This window comes from Myotis yumanensis, unplaced genomic scaffold (genome assembly GCF_028538775.1).
Source record: "Myotis yumanensis isolate MYYU_CA2020_CCGP unplaced genomic scaffold, mMyoYum1.0.hap1 SCAF_8, whole genome shotgun sequence".
Taxonomy (NCBI): domain Eukaryota; kingdom Metazoa; phylum Chordata; class Mammalia; order Chiroptera; family Vespertilionidae; genus Myotis; species Myotis yumanensis.
Window position 1 is genome coordinate 71016991 of NW_027223759.1, and position 15599 is coordinate 71032589.

At 35.2% G+C, this 15599-nt stretch overlaps 1 protein-coding gene across 1 annotated transcript in view; it reads left to right on the forward strand.

Annotated features, from left to right (window-relative positions):
• Nucleotides 1-15599, forward strand: part of LRP1B (LDL receptor related protein 1B) — a 1706338-nt gene that overhangs the window by 1426285 nt on the left and 264454 nt on the right. The window contains exons 46-50 of the mRNA XM_070423500.1: nt 2705-2833; nt 4999-5118; nt 12837-12950; nt 13193-13342; nt 15322-15444. Coding sequence (XP_070279601.1) covers nt 2705-2833; nt 4999-5118; nt 12837-12950; nt 13193-13342; nt 15322-15444 — 636 coding nt within the window. The remainder of the gene's footprint in view (nt 1-2704; nt 2834-4998; nt 5119-12836; nt 12951-13192; nt 13343-15321; nt 15445-15599) is intronic.

Genomic DNA, 15599 nt, shown 5'->3' on the forward strand with positions numbered 1-15599 from the left:
AGCAATGCCTTTGGTCATAACAACAAGGCTTATTTGTATACAGTGGATGCTTATCCTTGCTGCAAAATAGATTAGATACATCTGTCTCTACTAAGCCACCTGTTTCTCCCGATTGATGAGAGGGCATGAATCAGACAGAAAACTATCATTTTAAACAAGTGCAGTTTATTCACATGAAACTATAAAGTGATGGTGGATTCCACAGAGGTGACAAACCTTTATAAAAGCATCCTGCATCCTTTGGGCATTCATATCAAAATCCTGCGGTTCAGCAGAAAGATTGGAAAGTAATTCTTGGCTACTTCCTGTAAAATTTATCTTTGGGAAATGAGAATGTTTCTGGCATATCTATGTCCTCTTCTGAATTAATTCACCCAGAGCAGTTCGTGAATGTTAATGCCAGTGTTGAAGCTGTGAAAGGCCATTTATTAACCCCTCCCTGAGGGCAAAGGAGGGAAAATTATCTGTTGTCATAACACTTGACAAAAAGTTTAGGCAATTCCATTTTAAACAGCATTGCTAAACCTATCAATACCCATAATAGAAATAGGAATAGTAAATTTAATTAGATAAAGTAAAAGAATTAAAAGAAAACAGAACCATATTTTTGATTCTAGAAAGACAGAGAAAATACTCAATCCCTTTTCATCAAATGAAGATACCTAAGAAGAATGAATTGTACAGTGTTTGCTTTTGCATCATAAAAATATACTTATGGTGAAGAATTTTTGTTTCTCTCCTCAAAGGAATAATTATTTTTAATTTTTAAAAATATTTGTATTGCTTTCAGAGAGGAAGAGAGAGGGAGAGGGAGAAGGAGAGGGAGAGAGAGAGAGAGAGAGAGAGAGAGAGAGAGAGAGAAAGGAAACATCAATTATGAGAATCATTGATCAACTGCCTCCTGCACACCCTACCCCAGGCATGTGCCTTGACCGGGAATCAAACTGTGACCTCCTGGTTCATAGGTTGATGCTCAACCGCTGAGCCATGCCAGCCTGGCAATGGAATAATTATTTTAAAAGTAAAGTTGCCATTTTCCATCATAATAGTTGTCATTGGAAATGAGATATTAAATAGGGTGCATTTAAAATAGACTAAATAAGCTGGGTAAGTGGCTGAATTTTGTTTAGTTCGTGGTCTACAGTGATTGTATATAGCAATGTTGATACCCTTCTTAACACTTGTTCCTTTGAATTAATAATATTTATAGATTTTCCATTCTTTGTTACTTTCTCTAAAGTGGCAATCTACTTTATCTACTGACCAGTGAGGTTTAGACTTCACCAAGGGAAAAAAAAGAAACTATATTTAGAGGATGTCACTATTATTAAAAGAATTCAATAAAACATGATAGATAGGTAGATAGATAAAAAGATAGGTAGATATTCTGTTTAAGTTAATTAAATTCTAAGAATAATAAAGAAATAAGATTCTGGAAACATCAGAGTATTAGTGGTTGTTTAATGGAATATTCCTGAAATAAAGCTTAAAAAGAAATTGACAGAAAATTGTAAAATTAAATTAAGTTTCCTGTATTGGTAGAGATAAATAAATTTGAATTGCTTCCAACATAATTAGTATGACTGGATTACACTGTACAGTTATTCAACAAGTAGTTGAGTGAGTTCAAGTAAGCAAGCAGCACATAATACAATAAAAAAATTGGATTTCTAAAATTGGCCATTAAATCCATTTTTAAGAATAAATATAAGTCTATTTTCCATATGAGAGATCTTTCTAAAACAGGGACCAACTACTGGCATTACAAGGATAAAAACTAGCTGTAGAAAGTTTTTATTTTGTACTTTGTGCCTGTTGGCCTATGCTCCCAAATTGGGCAAACGACATAAAAACTCAGACTTTTAATTTATAAGAAAAATCTTGAGATTAAGAAGTGGGACAATATGGCAGTGGTCAGTTGGATCCCTTAAGCATCCAGAGCACATGTTTGTAAGTTATCCTTGTCCAGCTCATCCCAGAGAATTCGGTGCATTTCATGGAGCAGGTGCTGGTCCTATGTGGCAGGAAGGGATGGCCTGCTCCCTGGTCCCACCAGGGATAGAGAAAGTGGCTAATGAGAGTAGTTTTAGCCATTTAAGTACTTCTGAATGATAGAAGCTGCTACTGGGATTTCTTCTGAAATTAGTTGGGAAGGAAAACCAGTTTTAGGTGAGATTTTAGTCAGATGAATCAAGTTAAGCATTCAAAAATAAGAATTCTATGCACTAGAAAATTTCAGTGTGCTGAAGAATATATGGTAGAGTCATATATGATAGAGTCCAATAAGAAAACACAAAAAAAAAACATTCTCAGTACGTACAGAGAGCATTTAACTGTCTCTCTTTAAAAATTTATTTTTAGGTTAGACTGCTAACCAAAGTGCATAAATATAGTCATCCACATTTAAGTCTCTCCTCTCTATTTATGTACAGTCACCAAATAATTAACAAAGTATACAAATAGGCAAAAAAGCAAAAAAAGTCAGGCAACTTCCAAAAAATATACAAAGACAGGGAAAGAAAAATAACCCCGAAGTGTGCTTTTTATTTTTTTAAATAAAGAAACAGCATGAATCATTGTCTTTACCTTACTTTTATATTAAGATCAATTTTAGTTTATTTTTATAATTAAGATTAAGGAAAACAATTGTTAAGGTGTTAACAAATGTTTGCCATTACAAAAAACCTTGACTTTTTCCTTTCAGCTAAAAATTCCTCCTGCAACATTTATTCAGAGTTTGAATGTGGAAATGGAGAGTGTATCGACTACCAACTCACCTGTGATGGCATTCCTCATTGTAAGGATAAATCCGATGAAAAATTGCTCTACTGTGGTGAGTGTCCAATAGGTGATTTATTCTTTCAGGGAGAAGTTTGGAATTGTTTCTATACGTTTTTGTTGGTTGTCCCCATTCGGTTTATATGTGTGATTTTCTTCATGTGTCTCTTTAACGTGTAGATCTAAGGCAAGTGATTTGGCTTTGCCCTGGTTCAACTGGAGCACCTTATTTCCTGTCCATTAGCCATGGTATTCATTAAAGAATTTTCTCACAGTTTTCCACCATGAAGAGAAAATTTAAATATGGCTGGAGCCTGTCTTTGGAGCTCTCTTGTTACTCATCTTTAGCAGTAGGTTCCAGGTTCACATTCTTCAAAGTGTACATCAGAAATATCAGTTATTGGTGAATATTGCAGTTTAAATTTGGAGCAAAGGTCCGTCATCAGTCAATAGCATGTTGGTTTATATCAAAGTCTTGTCCATTTTATTTTTGCCTCCAGGACTGACCCAGGGCTAGTGTTCTTAGGTGCAAAGGCTGATTGCTTTAGCCATGGTCTCCATCGAGCATGGAGTTCTGTGCCTCTGTAGGTGACACCAATTAATAGTCAGCCTTTCCCTCACCCTTGGGAGCAGAGATTGGCTTTTGGACTCTAGTAAACAATTGATATTTGCCTTCATTGCAGCAATGTTTTTCCTGGAAATTTGTGTCTGTTCAATCATGCGTAGTTATTATAGAATTGATTCAGATTATTTCTAAATTGATCTATTTCTGTGCTACAATATAATACTATTGGTGTTGCACGCTCTGTAAAATTTAGGAATCGATATCTGGAATTGCGATATTTGGTTTCTACTGTTCTGCTTTGTTATATTATTTGGGTAATAAACATACCTAAATATTCAACGTAATGTTAAAACAAGAGGGAGATGGAGCTTGCTAAATTCACAGGCAGTTCTTTCACACTTTTACATTACAGAATAACATACCATCAGTGAAAATGATAGTCAAATGTAATTTGTCCATGATTAATCTGTAACTAAAATATTAGGTAATTTGCCTCAAATGACATATCTGCTTGAATGAATAGCCATATCTTACACACTATGAAAATATTAATGCTTATCAAATATAATAATCAGCTTACAAATTTCCATTTATTATGAATTAGCTTGAGAATGTATTTTTACATTATTTTCATCTTAGAAGCCAGATTTTATTTGAGCAGAAATTAGCAAACTTTTTTTTTTTAAGGGCCAGCTTTATGGGACGTATATGCTCTCTGCCACACGTGCTCTATTTAAAAAAATACTAATTTGCAATCCTTTCTAAGTGTAAAAGCTTTTCTTAGCTGCAGAGTCATAAGAAAACAAGCTGATGGACTTCATTGTCCTTTGGGCTATATAGTTTGACAACACCAGCTACAGATTCCAAGCTTTGGAATCATACCCGAGGTTGAATCTTTGTTCCCAAACCTCCTGGGGTGTGACTAGTGTGAGCACGTGTATTACTTCTCTGTATTTTAGTTTCCTGCTACAAAACAAACTTAGCTCTAATTGAGAGCATTAAGTAAAGAAATATATATTTACATATGTTCAATATAGAGCCTGGCGCAAAATTAGTATGCAGTAAATGGCAGCTACTATTATTAAGTGTTACCTTCTCCCCCAAATCAGGAGACTCTCATTAAAGTAAATAAAATTCAGGAGGCAGTTCTTCTTAGGAAATTCTGGTAGACAGTTTTAGATGATCTTTAAGAGAAATTTATGGATAGTTAGGTGAGTTGGATTCAGGGATTCAGGAATATATGTTTTGCTACTTTTTGTTTCTTGTTATAAAATCCTTGCAGGATGCAAAGTAGATGGGAGATAGGTGTCAGAATGTCTTTATTGCTTTAGAGGTAGAGATTTATTTATTCAAAATATGTGGCTTTTGTTTATTTCTGTGCTGACTGATGCCAGAAACAATAATGAGGGTATCATTTTAAGAGATCTGCAAGTATGAATCATTGCAGCTAAGATACTTCATCATAAAGGCTCTTTACTGAATGAACTACTTGATAACGCATGAATATTCTATAATCCAAATCTTCGACACTGCTCGGCACTTATTTTATAGATCCACAATCCAGTCATTATGAGTGAGATCTCATTGATGATTTCCTTTCTGTAAAAGTTTTTCTATAAGACCTTCAATTATGTGTTTCTATTTTTATTCTTAAGAAAACAGAAGTTGTCGAAGAGGTTTCAAGCCCTGCTACAATCGTCGCTGCATTCCTCACGGCAAGTTATGTGATGGTGAAAATGACTGTGGAGACAGCTCTGATGAATTGGATTGTAAAGGTAAATATATGTTGCATCAGCCTATCTATTATTACATTAATTGCTTCTAGAACTTTTCCAAAATTTATCCTTTAGCGCACTATGGTTTCGCCCACTTGGTGTGTAACAAGTACTAATATCTATGGACCACGCTGTTGGAGGGGAGTTATTAGAATTAATTGAAAATCATGACTATATTCTCAGTTTTTGGTTTCTATTCCTTTGCTCACTTTAAAACTCTTGTTACCTCTCACCTCTTTAGGTCTGCATCTTTGTTTATTGGACATTTCTACCAGAATGTGTAATACTAAATTTACTGCTCCAAAATGTTCCTTTTTTTTTCTTAATTCTTTTTTACATGAGCTCATCATTTTCTTAATGACTGGACAGGAAACCTTGGTATTACCTTTGATTCCTCTTCCCACCACATTTTATCACCCACATGTCCAATCATCAACAAACCTTCCAATTCTTGGCAATAGTTTCCCTTTCAATCTACTTTGAGCCTGGATTAACAGAGTAAAACCCTTTTAATAGTTTCCCTGCCTTTGCTGTTCCTAATGAATCCCAATGTTGTGAGTCATGCTAACACATGTAACATTTTCTCACAGTGATAACCAGGACAGATCAGTAAGCCAGACTACCTGTGAAAGAACCCCAAACCTTACAGTGACTGTGTGACTTTGGAGAAGATACTTAAGTAATCTGTGCCTCAGTTTTTTAAACTGAGAGAGAAGACAGTTACATGACTACATTAATAAATAAACTTAGAACAGAACTTGGCATCTAGAAAATGCTATGAAATACTGGCCTTTAAAAAAAATCGCTGCCCTGATTAAAAAACACAAATGAAGTTTCAATGTTTGCAGAATCAATGACAAGTTTTTAGTTTAAGATTTAAGGTCTCCTAAAAGCTGGACTCAACCAATGTTTGCAAACTAATTTTCTTTCAAAAACCTTTGCATTCATTGAACACACATTATTGGGTAAAATGTATTAAGGATTGAGTCATAAAATTAAATAAGTCATGAGCCTGTCCTAAAGGAATTTAAACTCTAAGTGAAAGACGGTTATTTAAAAAGATGAAGATGTACATAAATTGCTATGATTGTACATATTAGAATTTCTTTTGGCTTGGAAATATCTTGAAATACTTACAGACTAGATTAAATTTAAACTGTCTTTAAAAAAGAAAATAAATAAATTTAAACTATCTTAAACTATAAATACAGTGGAATGATCAAGACAGAAGAGAATTCTGAGTAGAGTGATTAATATTGAAAACTGCAAGTAGTTTGATATGGTTAGCACCAGGCCTGGTTGCATATTAGAAAGTGGTAAAAAAAGATGAGGCAAGTTTGAGGAAGAAGGCAAGGTATGAAAGTTTTTTGATGCCATGTTAAACCGTGTTAAAGAAATTGAACTTTATTTTGTAGTTACCAGAGTATTGCTGAAGGTTTAAAGCAGGCCCAAATATTCAAATTTACATTTAAAAAAATAAAAAAGTGCAGTGATTGTGTGAATGAAAGCTGTACTGCTGAGATAGGAAAGACAAAACAGGAGGCTCTCATAGAGGCCAAAGCTAAGAGCAACAGCATTTTCAAAGGGAGCATTACCACCTCTTCTGGTCTGCATCCCTGTTTACTGGACATTTCTACCAGAATGTGTTATACTGAATTTACTGCTTCAAAATAACCAGTCTTCTTGGGTGATAAACATAGAGAAATAATGGGAAAGAATAGAGAAATTTTGTGAAATTGTTTGCCTGTTTTAAAAGTATCATATGCTTTTGTTATTTTTTTAAACTTATTTTTGTAGGGCTTTTGTTTGGGTGGAACAGGATGAGATAATAAGGATAGTTGCATTCCGAGGGAGGAGCACCTGCAGACATTCTGAAGGAACTGTTCCAAAGGCACATAGAGAGGCACAGACCTGAAGCTCAGGTAGTAGATTTAGACCAGATGCTTTGGTTTTGGGCTCACTAAAGAGAGAAAGCTCAGCGGATGTATGGAGTGATCGTTTTAAGGAAATGCATCAGAATTGCCTATTGAATTTAAAATTAAAGGCATTGATTTAAAAAGGGGGAGGGGTATAGGCCTCAGGACTTATAGAAGATTTTCATAAGAAATTATTTTTTTTAAGAAAGTAGGATCAGTTACCATTGTAAAGTGTTACAAAGAGGTCAAGAGGGCAGGCATAGACTGGAGTGCCCGTTTTATGATAAATCGGAGAAAATCTCTTGGTTATCTTCATGAGAGTCAGTTCAATGGATGGTAAGGAAAAGCCAGGTCACATTGAATTGTGGCAGAAAATGTATGGTGAGGAAGTAAAAACAGTGAACATGGAATCTTTTAGAAAAGATTGATGGTAAAGAAAAACTGAGAAGTACACATGTAATAAGAAGGCTATGCAAAATTGGGAAGGAGGGCAGACTGCTTGCAAATTATTTTGTAGGCAGAAAAGGATTAGAAAGTTACTTTGTTGCTTAGACTCTATGACCTTAGTCAAACATTTGAGTAGTTTGCCATCTAAGACCCTATAGTATAGGAAGAGCCAAGTACATTTGCAAATTAGGTCAACTATTATTTTATATCACCTACAAAAGATTAAAAATGATAAGTTGCTATACAATAGTGGGAGTAAAAACAGAAAAATAGATAAGCATTTGGGAAAAAAAGGAGGATGGGAAGCTTGGAGACCAGAAGGTGGATGGATTTGTTGGATGACCTGTTTACAGGCAGGAGAGGAGAATATAATAAAGACATCATGTCAGGATAAAGGGACAAACATCAAGCTAGAATATGCAGGAATGAACAGTAAGTACAAAAAGTGGATTTTAAAGCAAAATTCATAAAAAGAACCATAAGAATTTAATAAGTTGCTGTGGGTTTTCTTGGAAAACGATTTTCCTTTCAAAAGTAGTAAATAAATTAGTGTGTTTGAGTTCATAAAATACAGCCCCTAGTACATGGTAGGTGTTTATTAAATTCTTATGTGGCTCTTTGCAGTAATAAATCTTCCAGAATGTAAAGATAAGTTTTATTGTTCCTAATGACATCAATACTAGCTGCTGAATAACAATAAAAATAACTTCGAGTGTGATTTTCCCTTTGTTAAACTCTGATTTCTGTGTTATACCTATCTCGGCGATATACTTGGGCTCAGAACTACTGCATTTGTGTGTTTCTGTCAAAACTTTTCTTTGTGATAATAATAGGGAAAATTATAACAATTTGACATCTTAAAAGACAACAGCAACAAAATCTTATTCCTTGACATTCTTCCTGTATAATGTGGGACATTTGAAACTAAAAATGCTCATGGACACTCAAGTATTATTGCCTACTAAAAGTTAATAGAGTTAAGTAAATGCACTAGCCCCTTTAAGAGAAATAAAGGGGTCGTTTTTTAGATGAAAAGTAACATCACAGTTTCATCAGTGAGATTTGATTTTTCTCTCATGTTAAGTTTGTTCACATGGTGTCCCTATTGGGCACATTTTATACCACAGGGGACATACTTGCCTTGGTCCCTTTTCCATAAATCAGGTTACCTTATAAATCAGTGATTCAGATATACTAGTATGTCTATCAAACACATGCTACTTCCAGCACCTCAAAGATGGTGAAGGACAAGGAGCATAGAAGGGCTCAGGGAGAATGGACAAGAATTCACTTTCCACTCCTCTGCTTCTGTCGTCAGTGAAACACGGGATGCCGTGCTTTGCTGTATGTATGCATAGACATGCACAAACCACCTATTATTTTTTAATGTAAATAAAATAAAATGGAAAAAATTAAATTCGTACGATAAAAAACCAGGTTGCCCAGGAAATTTTGATAGGCTACAGAGAAAGGCTACAGTGGAATCATCTGCAAATTATTTGAAGTACTATTACATGTGTTTGTTTAGTTTATATGCTAATAGTATTTAACATTACTATTTTTTTCATAAAGCAGATCATTTATTTACGGAGTGGAATTGATGTTATTAGGAATTATATTTGGTTTCTTCTCGTTTGGAGGAAAGACAAAACCCCGAATCCTCATCAATCTTTTATTCCTGTCCCTTTACAGCTATTGTTTCATGACTGAGAGCTTTAGACAGCAGGCCGTCTGGGGGATCTGAGAAGTTGTTCAGAAAAATCTGTCATTCTGTATTCCTTTTCTGGTTGTGCGAGTGGTTGAGTGAATACATTCGGGGAGAGTACACAGTTCCTCTCCTTTCTTCCCTGAGATGAATATAAATACTGCCCTTGGGACGTACATGAACTTCCTAGGGCGACCTGAACACCTTCAGGGGGAATGGAGAGCGAAGAGGTTCTGAGGATACTACCTAAAGGAGAGGAAACTTGTGTTTGCTTTTAAAAAAGTTCATAAAAAAAAAAAAAACTTTGAAGATTTCACAAACAACAAGTTAAAGGGAAAAGATAAGCATGCCCGGAGAAGAAACCATCGTTCCTCTGGGCTTGCATACACTTACAGCCAAGCAGTACATTAAATAAACACTGTGGCGGGAAAGTAAACAGAAGAGACATAGCAGCACTTGCAGTGCCTTTCTCTTTGCCAGCTCATATACCTCCCCCTGTGCCGCAGGCTGGGTGGGAGTGCTAGGCGACAAAATGTTGACATAGGTTATGTGTAAGGAGTGTCCTAAGAAGCACAAAAAGACTGATCCATTTTATGCCTTGCCTAGCTCAGTAAATATTTTAACTGACATGGAGAAAAGAAAGTGGGTAAGATAATAAAATTAAGGAAGTATGTGGAGAAAAGAGTGGTGTTACTTCTCTCTTGCTGCTACTTTTTGTTTTCAATTTTATTGTTTAAAGTATTACAAATAGTAGTATATATGTCTCCTTTTTTTCCCCATTGACCTTCCCCTGGCCTCCCCTATCCCCCTTCCCCCCACTCTGGCACATGACCTCACCCCACCCCACCCAGTTCCTTTGATCCACAGTTCCTCTCAGATCTCCTTTGTAGTATCTCCTTGCTGTGCTGGTGTGTGTAGGCTTACTTTTTCTTTGGACTATCTGGAGGGAAAGTCTAGTATTTCTCACTTGGCTTATCTATTTTTGGACTATTTTTTTTTCTGTTTCTCTTTTTCAGTACTTTTAGCCTGAGGAAATTTTCCAGAAAGCTTTCATACTCACTTGACAAATTAGTGATTCCAGCATCTTTCTCCCTCAAACTTCACCCTAAGGGTGAAACAAATTTCAATGACTGACTAATCAAAACAGCATGAAATAGGAATTCAGTTGAGGGAACAGAGAGGAAGGGGAGAAGAAGAGGCATTTGCTTATTTGTTTAATAAAGTTTCTGTAATTCCCATGGATTTGTTCCATCACAGGACTGCCTCTCTTGCTTACCAATGCTGGCGATGTGAACCAGCGCTTGCCCTTGCTACTTATGAAATTCTGCAACCATTTAATTTGTCTAATTCTATTGCCACTTATCACCCTATTTAACTCTCTGGTGGTTCCCAAACTCTATACAAAGGCATGGACTCTGCAGAAACAGTATTAGAGGTAAAAGAATGTTTTGTTCCTATTTGCACACACTCCTGGGCCTCCTCACCAAGATTCAGAGTTTATTTTTGATTGGGAATAGGGGAGAAAAATAACTCCTGCAAATATTCTACCCTCTCCTCAGTTCTCCTGGCTCCCTACCTTATCTATTTTTCAGTGCCTGTCTTTTAAGTACCATCTTCTAACCAATCTTCTCATCTTCAAAGTTATAGTTTCTTTTCATCTCGTCAGAGTTCCTCTCCTTATATCTTTTGCCTTCCCAGAATTCCACCCAAGACTGTGTCCTACTTGCACCACATTTCCCTCTTCTTAAAAGTCATGCTTTGCTCTTCCTTCCACCTGAGAGCCCCCGACACTGTTACTGAAACTTCACTATTGTGAAATCCCTGAATCTTTGGCCTCTTTGTCTGAAATCCACCTCCCTGTTCGTGAGTCATAATTTGCCTCTTCACTCTGTCTGCCACCAGACCCACTCAGCTTGATTCCCTCTCACATGCACAGAGGATTGTCTGTGGAAGCTTGGAGGGAGATGGAAATGGCATAATGGGTTGTGATGGCTCCCACTGGGATCTTTCTGGCATCCTAAACTCTAACTACAAGATAGAACTTCAAGTGTACTAGGAGATAGATCTTTGTAGGCTCTATAGGGATATTACCATTACCTTAAATATTGTTTCACAGAGAAATTATTTCTATCTTCTACATAAAGGGATTATAGAGAATCTTTTGTAACACAACCTCTTAATAGGAGATTGATGATAGATAGCAAAGTCAGAAACAAATGTAAAAGCTTGTCATCATTATTTTCCATGTCATATATTCTATTTACTATTTCCATTGAAAAGTATTAAAGGTGGAACATTATAGAGTAGAATATGGAAAAGACCTTGCTTTTTTAGGCATAAACGAAAAATATCTATTTTTTTCCTGTTTGGAGCAATATTTTTATCTACTCATAATAACATTGTTTCACACGATAAGAAGTTATTTTTAATAAAGAAAACAGTGAAGCAATTATAATTGCAAATTGTAAATAAAACATTTATTTTAATTATCATTGAACACAAATAATGATAGAATTGCAAGACAATTAAACATAATAAGAGCAGTGCTTTATGAAATACAAGTGACATACAATCCCTCGAGTAAAATTTGCATATTTTAAGATAGCATTTTAACCATTTGCAATTGATATAATTTCTATTTATAATTAAATAGGCTTTTAAAAGTATCAACACTAGCAAAAGTAGCATAATCAAAGAGCCCTTCAGGTTGTACATCAACATAATCAACCTGTGGAAGTTTAAATCTGGAATAAAAATCTCACCTAAGTTAATGGAACGCACATAGCATGCCATGCACCTGTTCACAGCATATTGCCGAAAGCCATTATATGGTAATGAATGTGTAAGCAAAGTAGAAAGGAATGTAAGAATAAGAATAAGCTATTCTGTACAAAGTATATATAATGACATGAGCATATTGAAACTGATTTTTTACCTCAGCCTAGCAGGGACTTGGAAAGCCATACTTTCCAAAAATAGAGACACATAAGAATACATTTATGTTTCTTGGCCTGAGGCACCCATATTTTCTATACCAAATGTTACTGATATGGCCATGAAAAGGAGTAGCATGGATGTCTTTCTAGCAGTACTGAGTACTCAGTACTCAAGCTAATGCTCAGTGGTTTCTCCCTCTCAGACAGCCTCTGCCTGGCCATCTCTCTTTATCATAGCAGGGACTGTTCTACTTCTTAGCAACCAGATTGGGATTTCCCTGTATGCTCTGAATCAGGCATTTGCTTAGTGCTATAACCGTGTACTGTTGAAGTTGGAGGAAGAGAATTTTCTGCAACATTCAATTGTTTTTGTAGGTTGCCTTAGTCCTGGACTGGTATTTTCATGGTAAACAAAGCACAATTCCTATTTTCCTGGACTTTACAATTTAGTGAGGGAGCAGATACATAAACAGGCAGTTGCAGTGTAGTACTGTAAGTACCACAACAGAAGGTAGAATTGTGTGACATGGGAGGATCCACGAGGCATCTAACTCAAGGTTGGGGGTGGGTGCCAAGGGTCAGGTTTAACTTCCCAGAGTTAAAAACGCAAAACCAAATAAAATTACATGAATTTAATTAGAACAATCAAAATGATAAAGCAAGAAGTCATATTTTGTTTCCTCTATCAACTAATTTATTTATCTGTTTTTCTAGTTTCAACCTGTGCCACTGTTGAGTTCCGCTGTGCAGATGGGACCTGCATTCCAAGATCAGCGCGGTGCAACCAGAACGTGGATTGTGCAGATGCTTCCGATGAGAAGAACTGCAGTAAGACAGTCTGCTCCTGTTCTGTTGCTCATGCCTGCGCACTCTTGGCATTGCATTGAACACTGTCCTACTTTTCACTGAACCTTGTCCGGAATTGATATGTAATTAACCCCTGTTGTGAAGAATAATTGCTTATTTACTTCTTCAATTAGGCTAACTTGTCTTGTCTCTATGACCTACACAGAAGGTTGATAATTTTTGCCTCTGAGGTATTGTTCATTTTTCTGTTTACCTCCTTGTAGATAACACAGACTGTACACACTTCTATAAACTTGGCGTGAAAACCACAGGGTTCATAAGATGTAATTCTACCTCACTGTGTGTTCTGCCAACTTGGATATGTGATGGCTCCAACGACTGTGGAGACTATTCAGATGAATTAAAATGCCCAGGTAATTCTAGAAAATCAAAATAAAACAAAACAAAACAAACAAACAAAAAACAGACTTTGCCTTGAAAATATAGTTGTGTAGACTAAACTTATTAATTTTTGTTATGAATATTCAATGATAAGAATAAAATTTAAATATTCTAAACATGCCACTTTACTTTTAAAAAATTAATTGTAAAATGATACTCAAGAAATCTGCATTTGGATCAACTTCCTCTTTTAGTTCACCATTAAGCCTTTTAAAGTTAGTGATTAAACTTAAAATGTGTAACCTATAGCTTCCATAGAAGTAATATATACTGAGAAAATACTATTTATAGATTAAAGAGAGGGAGACTATATATCTCACCACTGGTTCTACTCAGTGTTATTATACAGTGTGCATTGTCTTGTTAGAAGGTTTGATGCAGCTTACACAATCTCTTTGCATAGTATAAGCCTTGTTATCGTTACTGGGCCAAGTTTAGACAGGTATATTTAATCTTACTATTAATCATGTTTACCTACATAAGCTCTGAAAAGTGCCATCTGCATTCTTAGAAAAATGCCTTTCATGAAAAGGACATAGCCCTGTTTCTTTTTAACTGTTTGAAGAACAGTTAGCATAATGTTCTTCATGTCCATCCATGCTGTCGCAGAGTAAAATTCTCTTCCTTTTTACGGCAGAGTAATATTCCATTGTGTAAATGTACCACAGCTTTTTTGGCCATTCTACTGATGGACACTTGGGCTGCTTCCAAACCTTGGCTATTGTAAATAATGCTTCAATGAACATTAGGGGTAAAAATATTATTTCAAATTACTGTTTTGGGTTTCTCTGAATAAATTCCCAGAAGTGGAATTGCTCATAACGCAGTTCCATTTTCAATTTTTTGAGGTAACTCTATACTGCATTCCACAGTAGCTACATCAATCTGCATCCCCAGCAACAGGGCATGAGGGTTCCCTTTTCTCCATATCCTCCCCAACACTTGTTGTTTGTTGGTTTATTGATGATAGCTCTTCTGACAGATGTGAGGTGATATCTCATTGTTGTTTTAATTTGCATTTTTCTGATGATTAGTGGCATTGAGCAGCTTTTAATATGTATATTGGCCATCTGTATGTCCTCTTTGGAGAAGTGTCTATTCAGATCCTTTGTCCATTTTTAAAAAAAATGTATTTTTATTGATTTCAGAGAGGAAGGGAGAGGGAGAGAGAGAGATAGAAACATTAATGATAGAGAGAGAATCATTGATTGGCTGCCTCCTGAATGCCCCCTACTGGGGACCATGCCTGCAACCTGGGCATATCCACTCTTAGAGGTTATAATAATAATAGTATTTCACAATCTAATATGTGTGTGTGTGTGTGTATATATATATATATATATATATATATAATCACAGAATAATTTCCCATACAACTACTTTTTATTCTCATAATATTTCTGCAAGGTATAAAAATTTTAGAGATTGTATTGTAACTTGTTTTTCTTCCTTAAAATAGAGAAAATTTATTTGAATCTTCTTAAAGCATACTCAAACTATAGGGCAGTAGTAATATCAAGTCCACAGTTTGTAAGCAAAGATCCACTCATATTTTTATAAAATCATTTGTTTTTTATGATTAGGGAATTAAGAATATTTTCCACCTAAAATGATTATTTAGCCTTAGGCTCATTCACTTTATACTCATTTCCATTATTTTAAATATATATATATATATATATAACTCCACATTATTTATATATAAACAGTTTTTCCCTTATTATAATGTTTCTTTAGATTTGATTAATATATCTTCCTAGTTTCCTCTGATCTGTGCCAGTTTTTCAGGTTTTTTTTTGTTTATTTGTTTGTTTTGTTTTGTTTTCATGACCTTGACATTCTTGAAGAGAATATCTTGGTTCCGTTTTAAGATTTCTATTTATTTATCACCTATATTTCAGAAGTCTAAGATTAATTAATTTTTGACACTACGTTCTATATTTTGTCACAGTGCAAAACAAACACAAATGTGAAGAAAATTATTTTGGTTGTCCTAGTGGAAGATGCATTTTGAATTCCTGGATATGTGATGGTCAGAAAGACTGTGAAGATGGACTTGATGAATTACACTGTGGTGAGTGAGACATTATACCTTGCTTTAACTTTATAAACCGTATTATTATTTATATACTGATCTTCACTTAGGTATTTTATTCAAAATACTGCTAATTGGTTTAACATCAATTTTTATTTTTGTCAAATAATACAAAATGGTATAGATTAAATAGA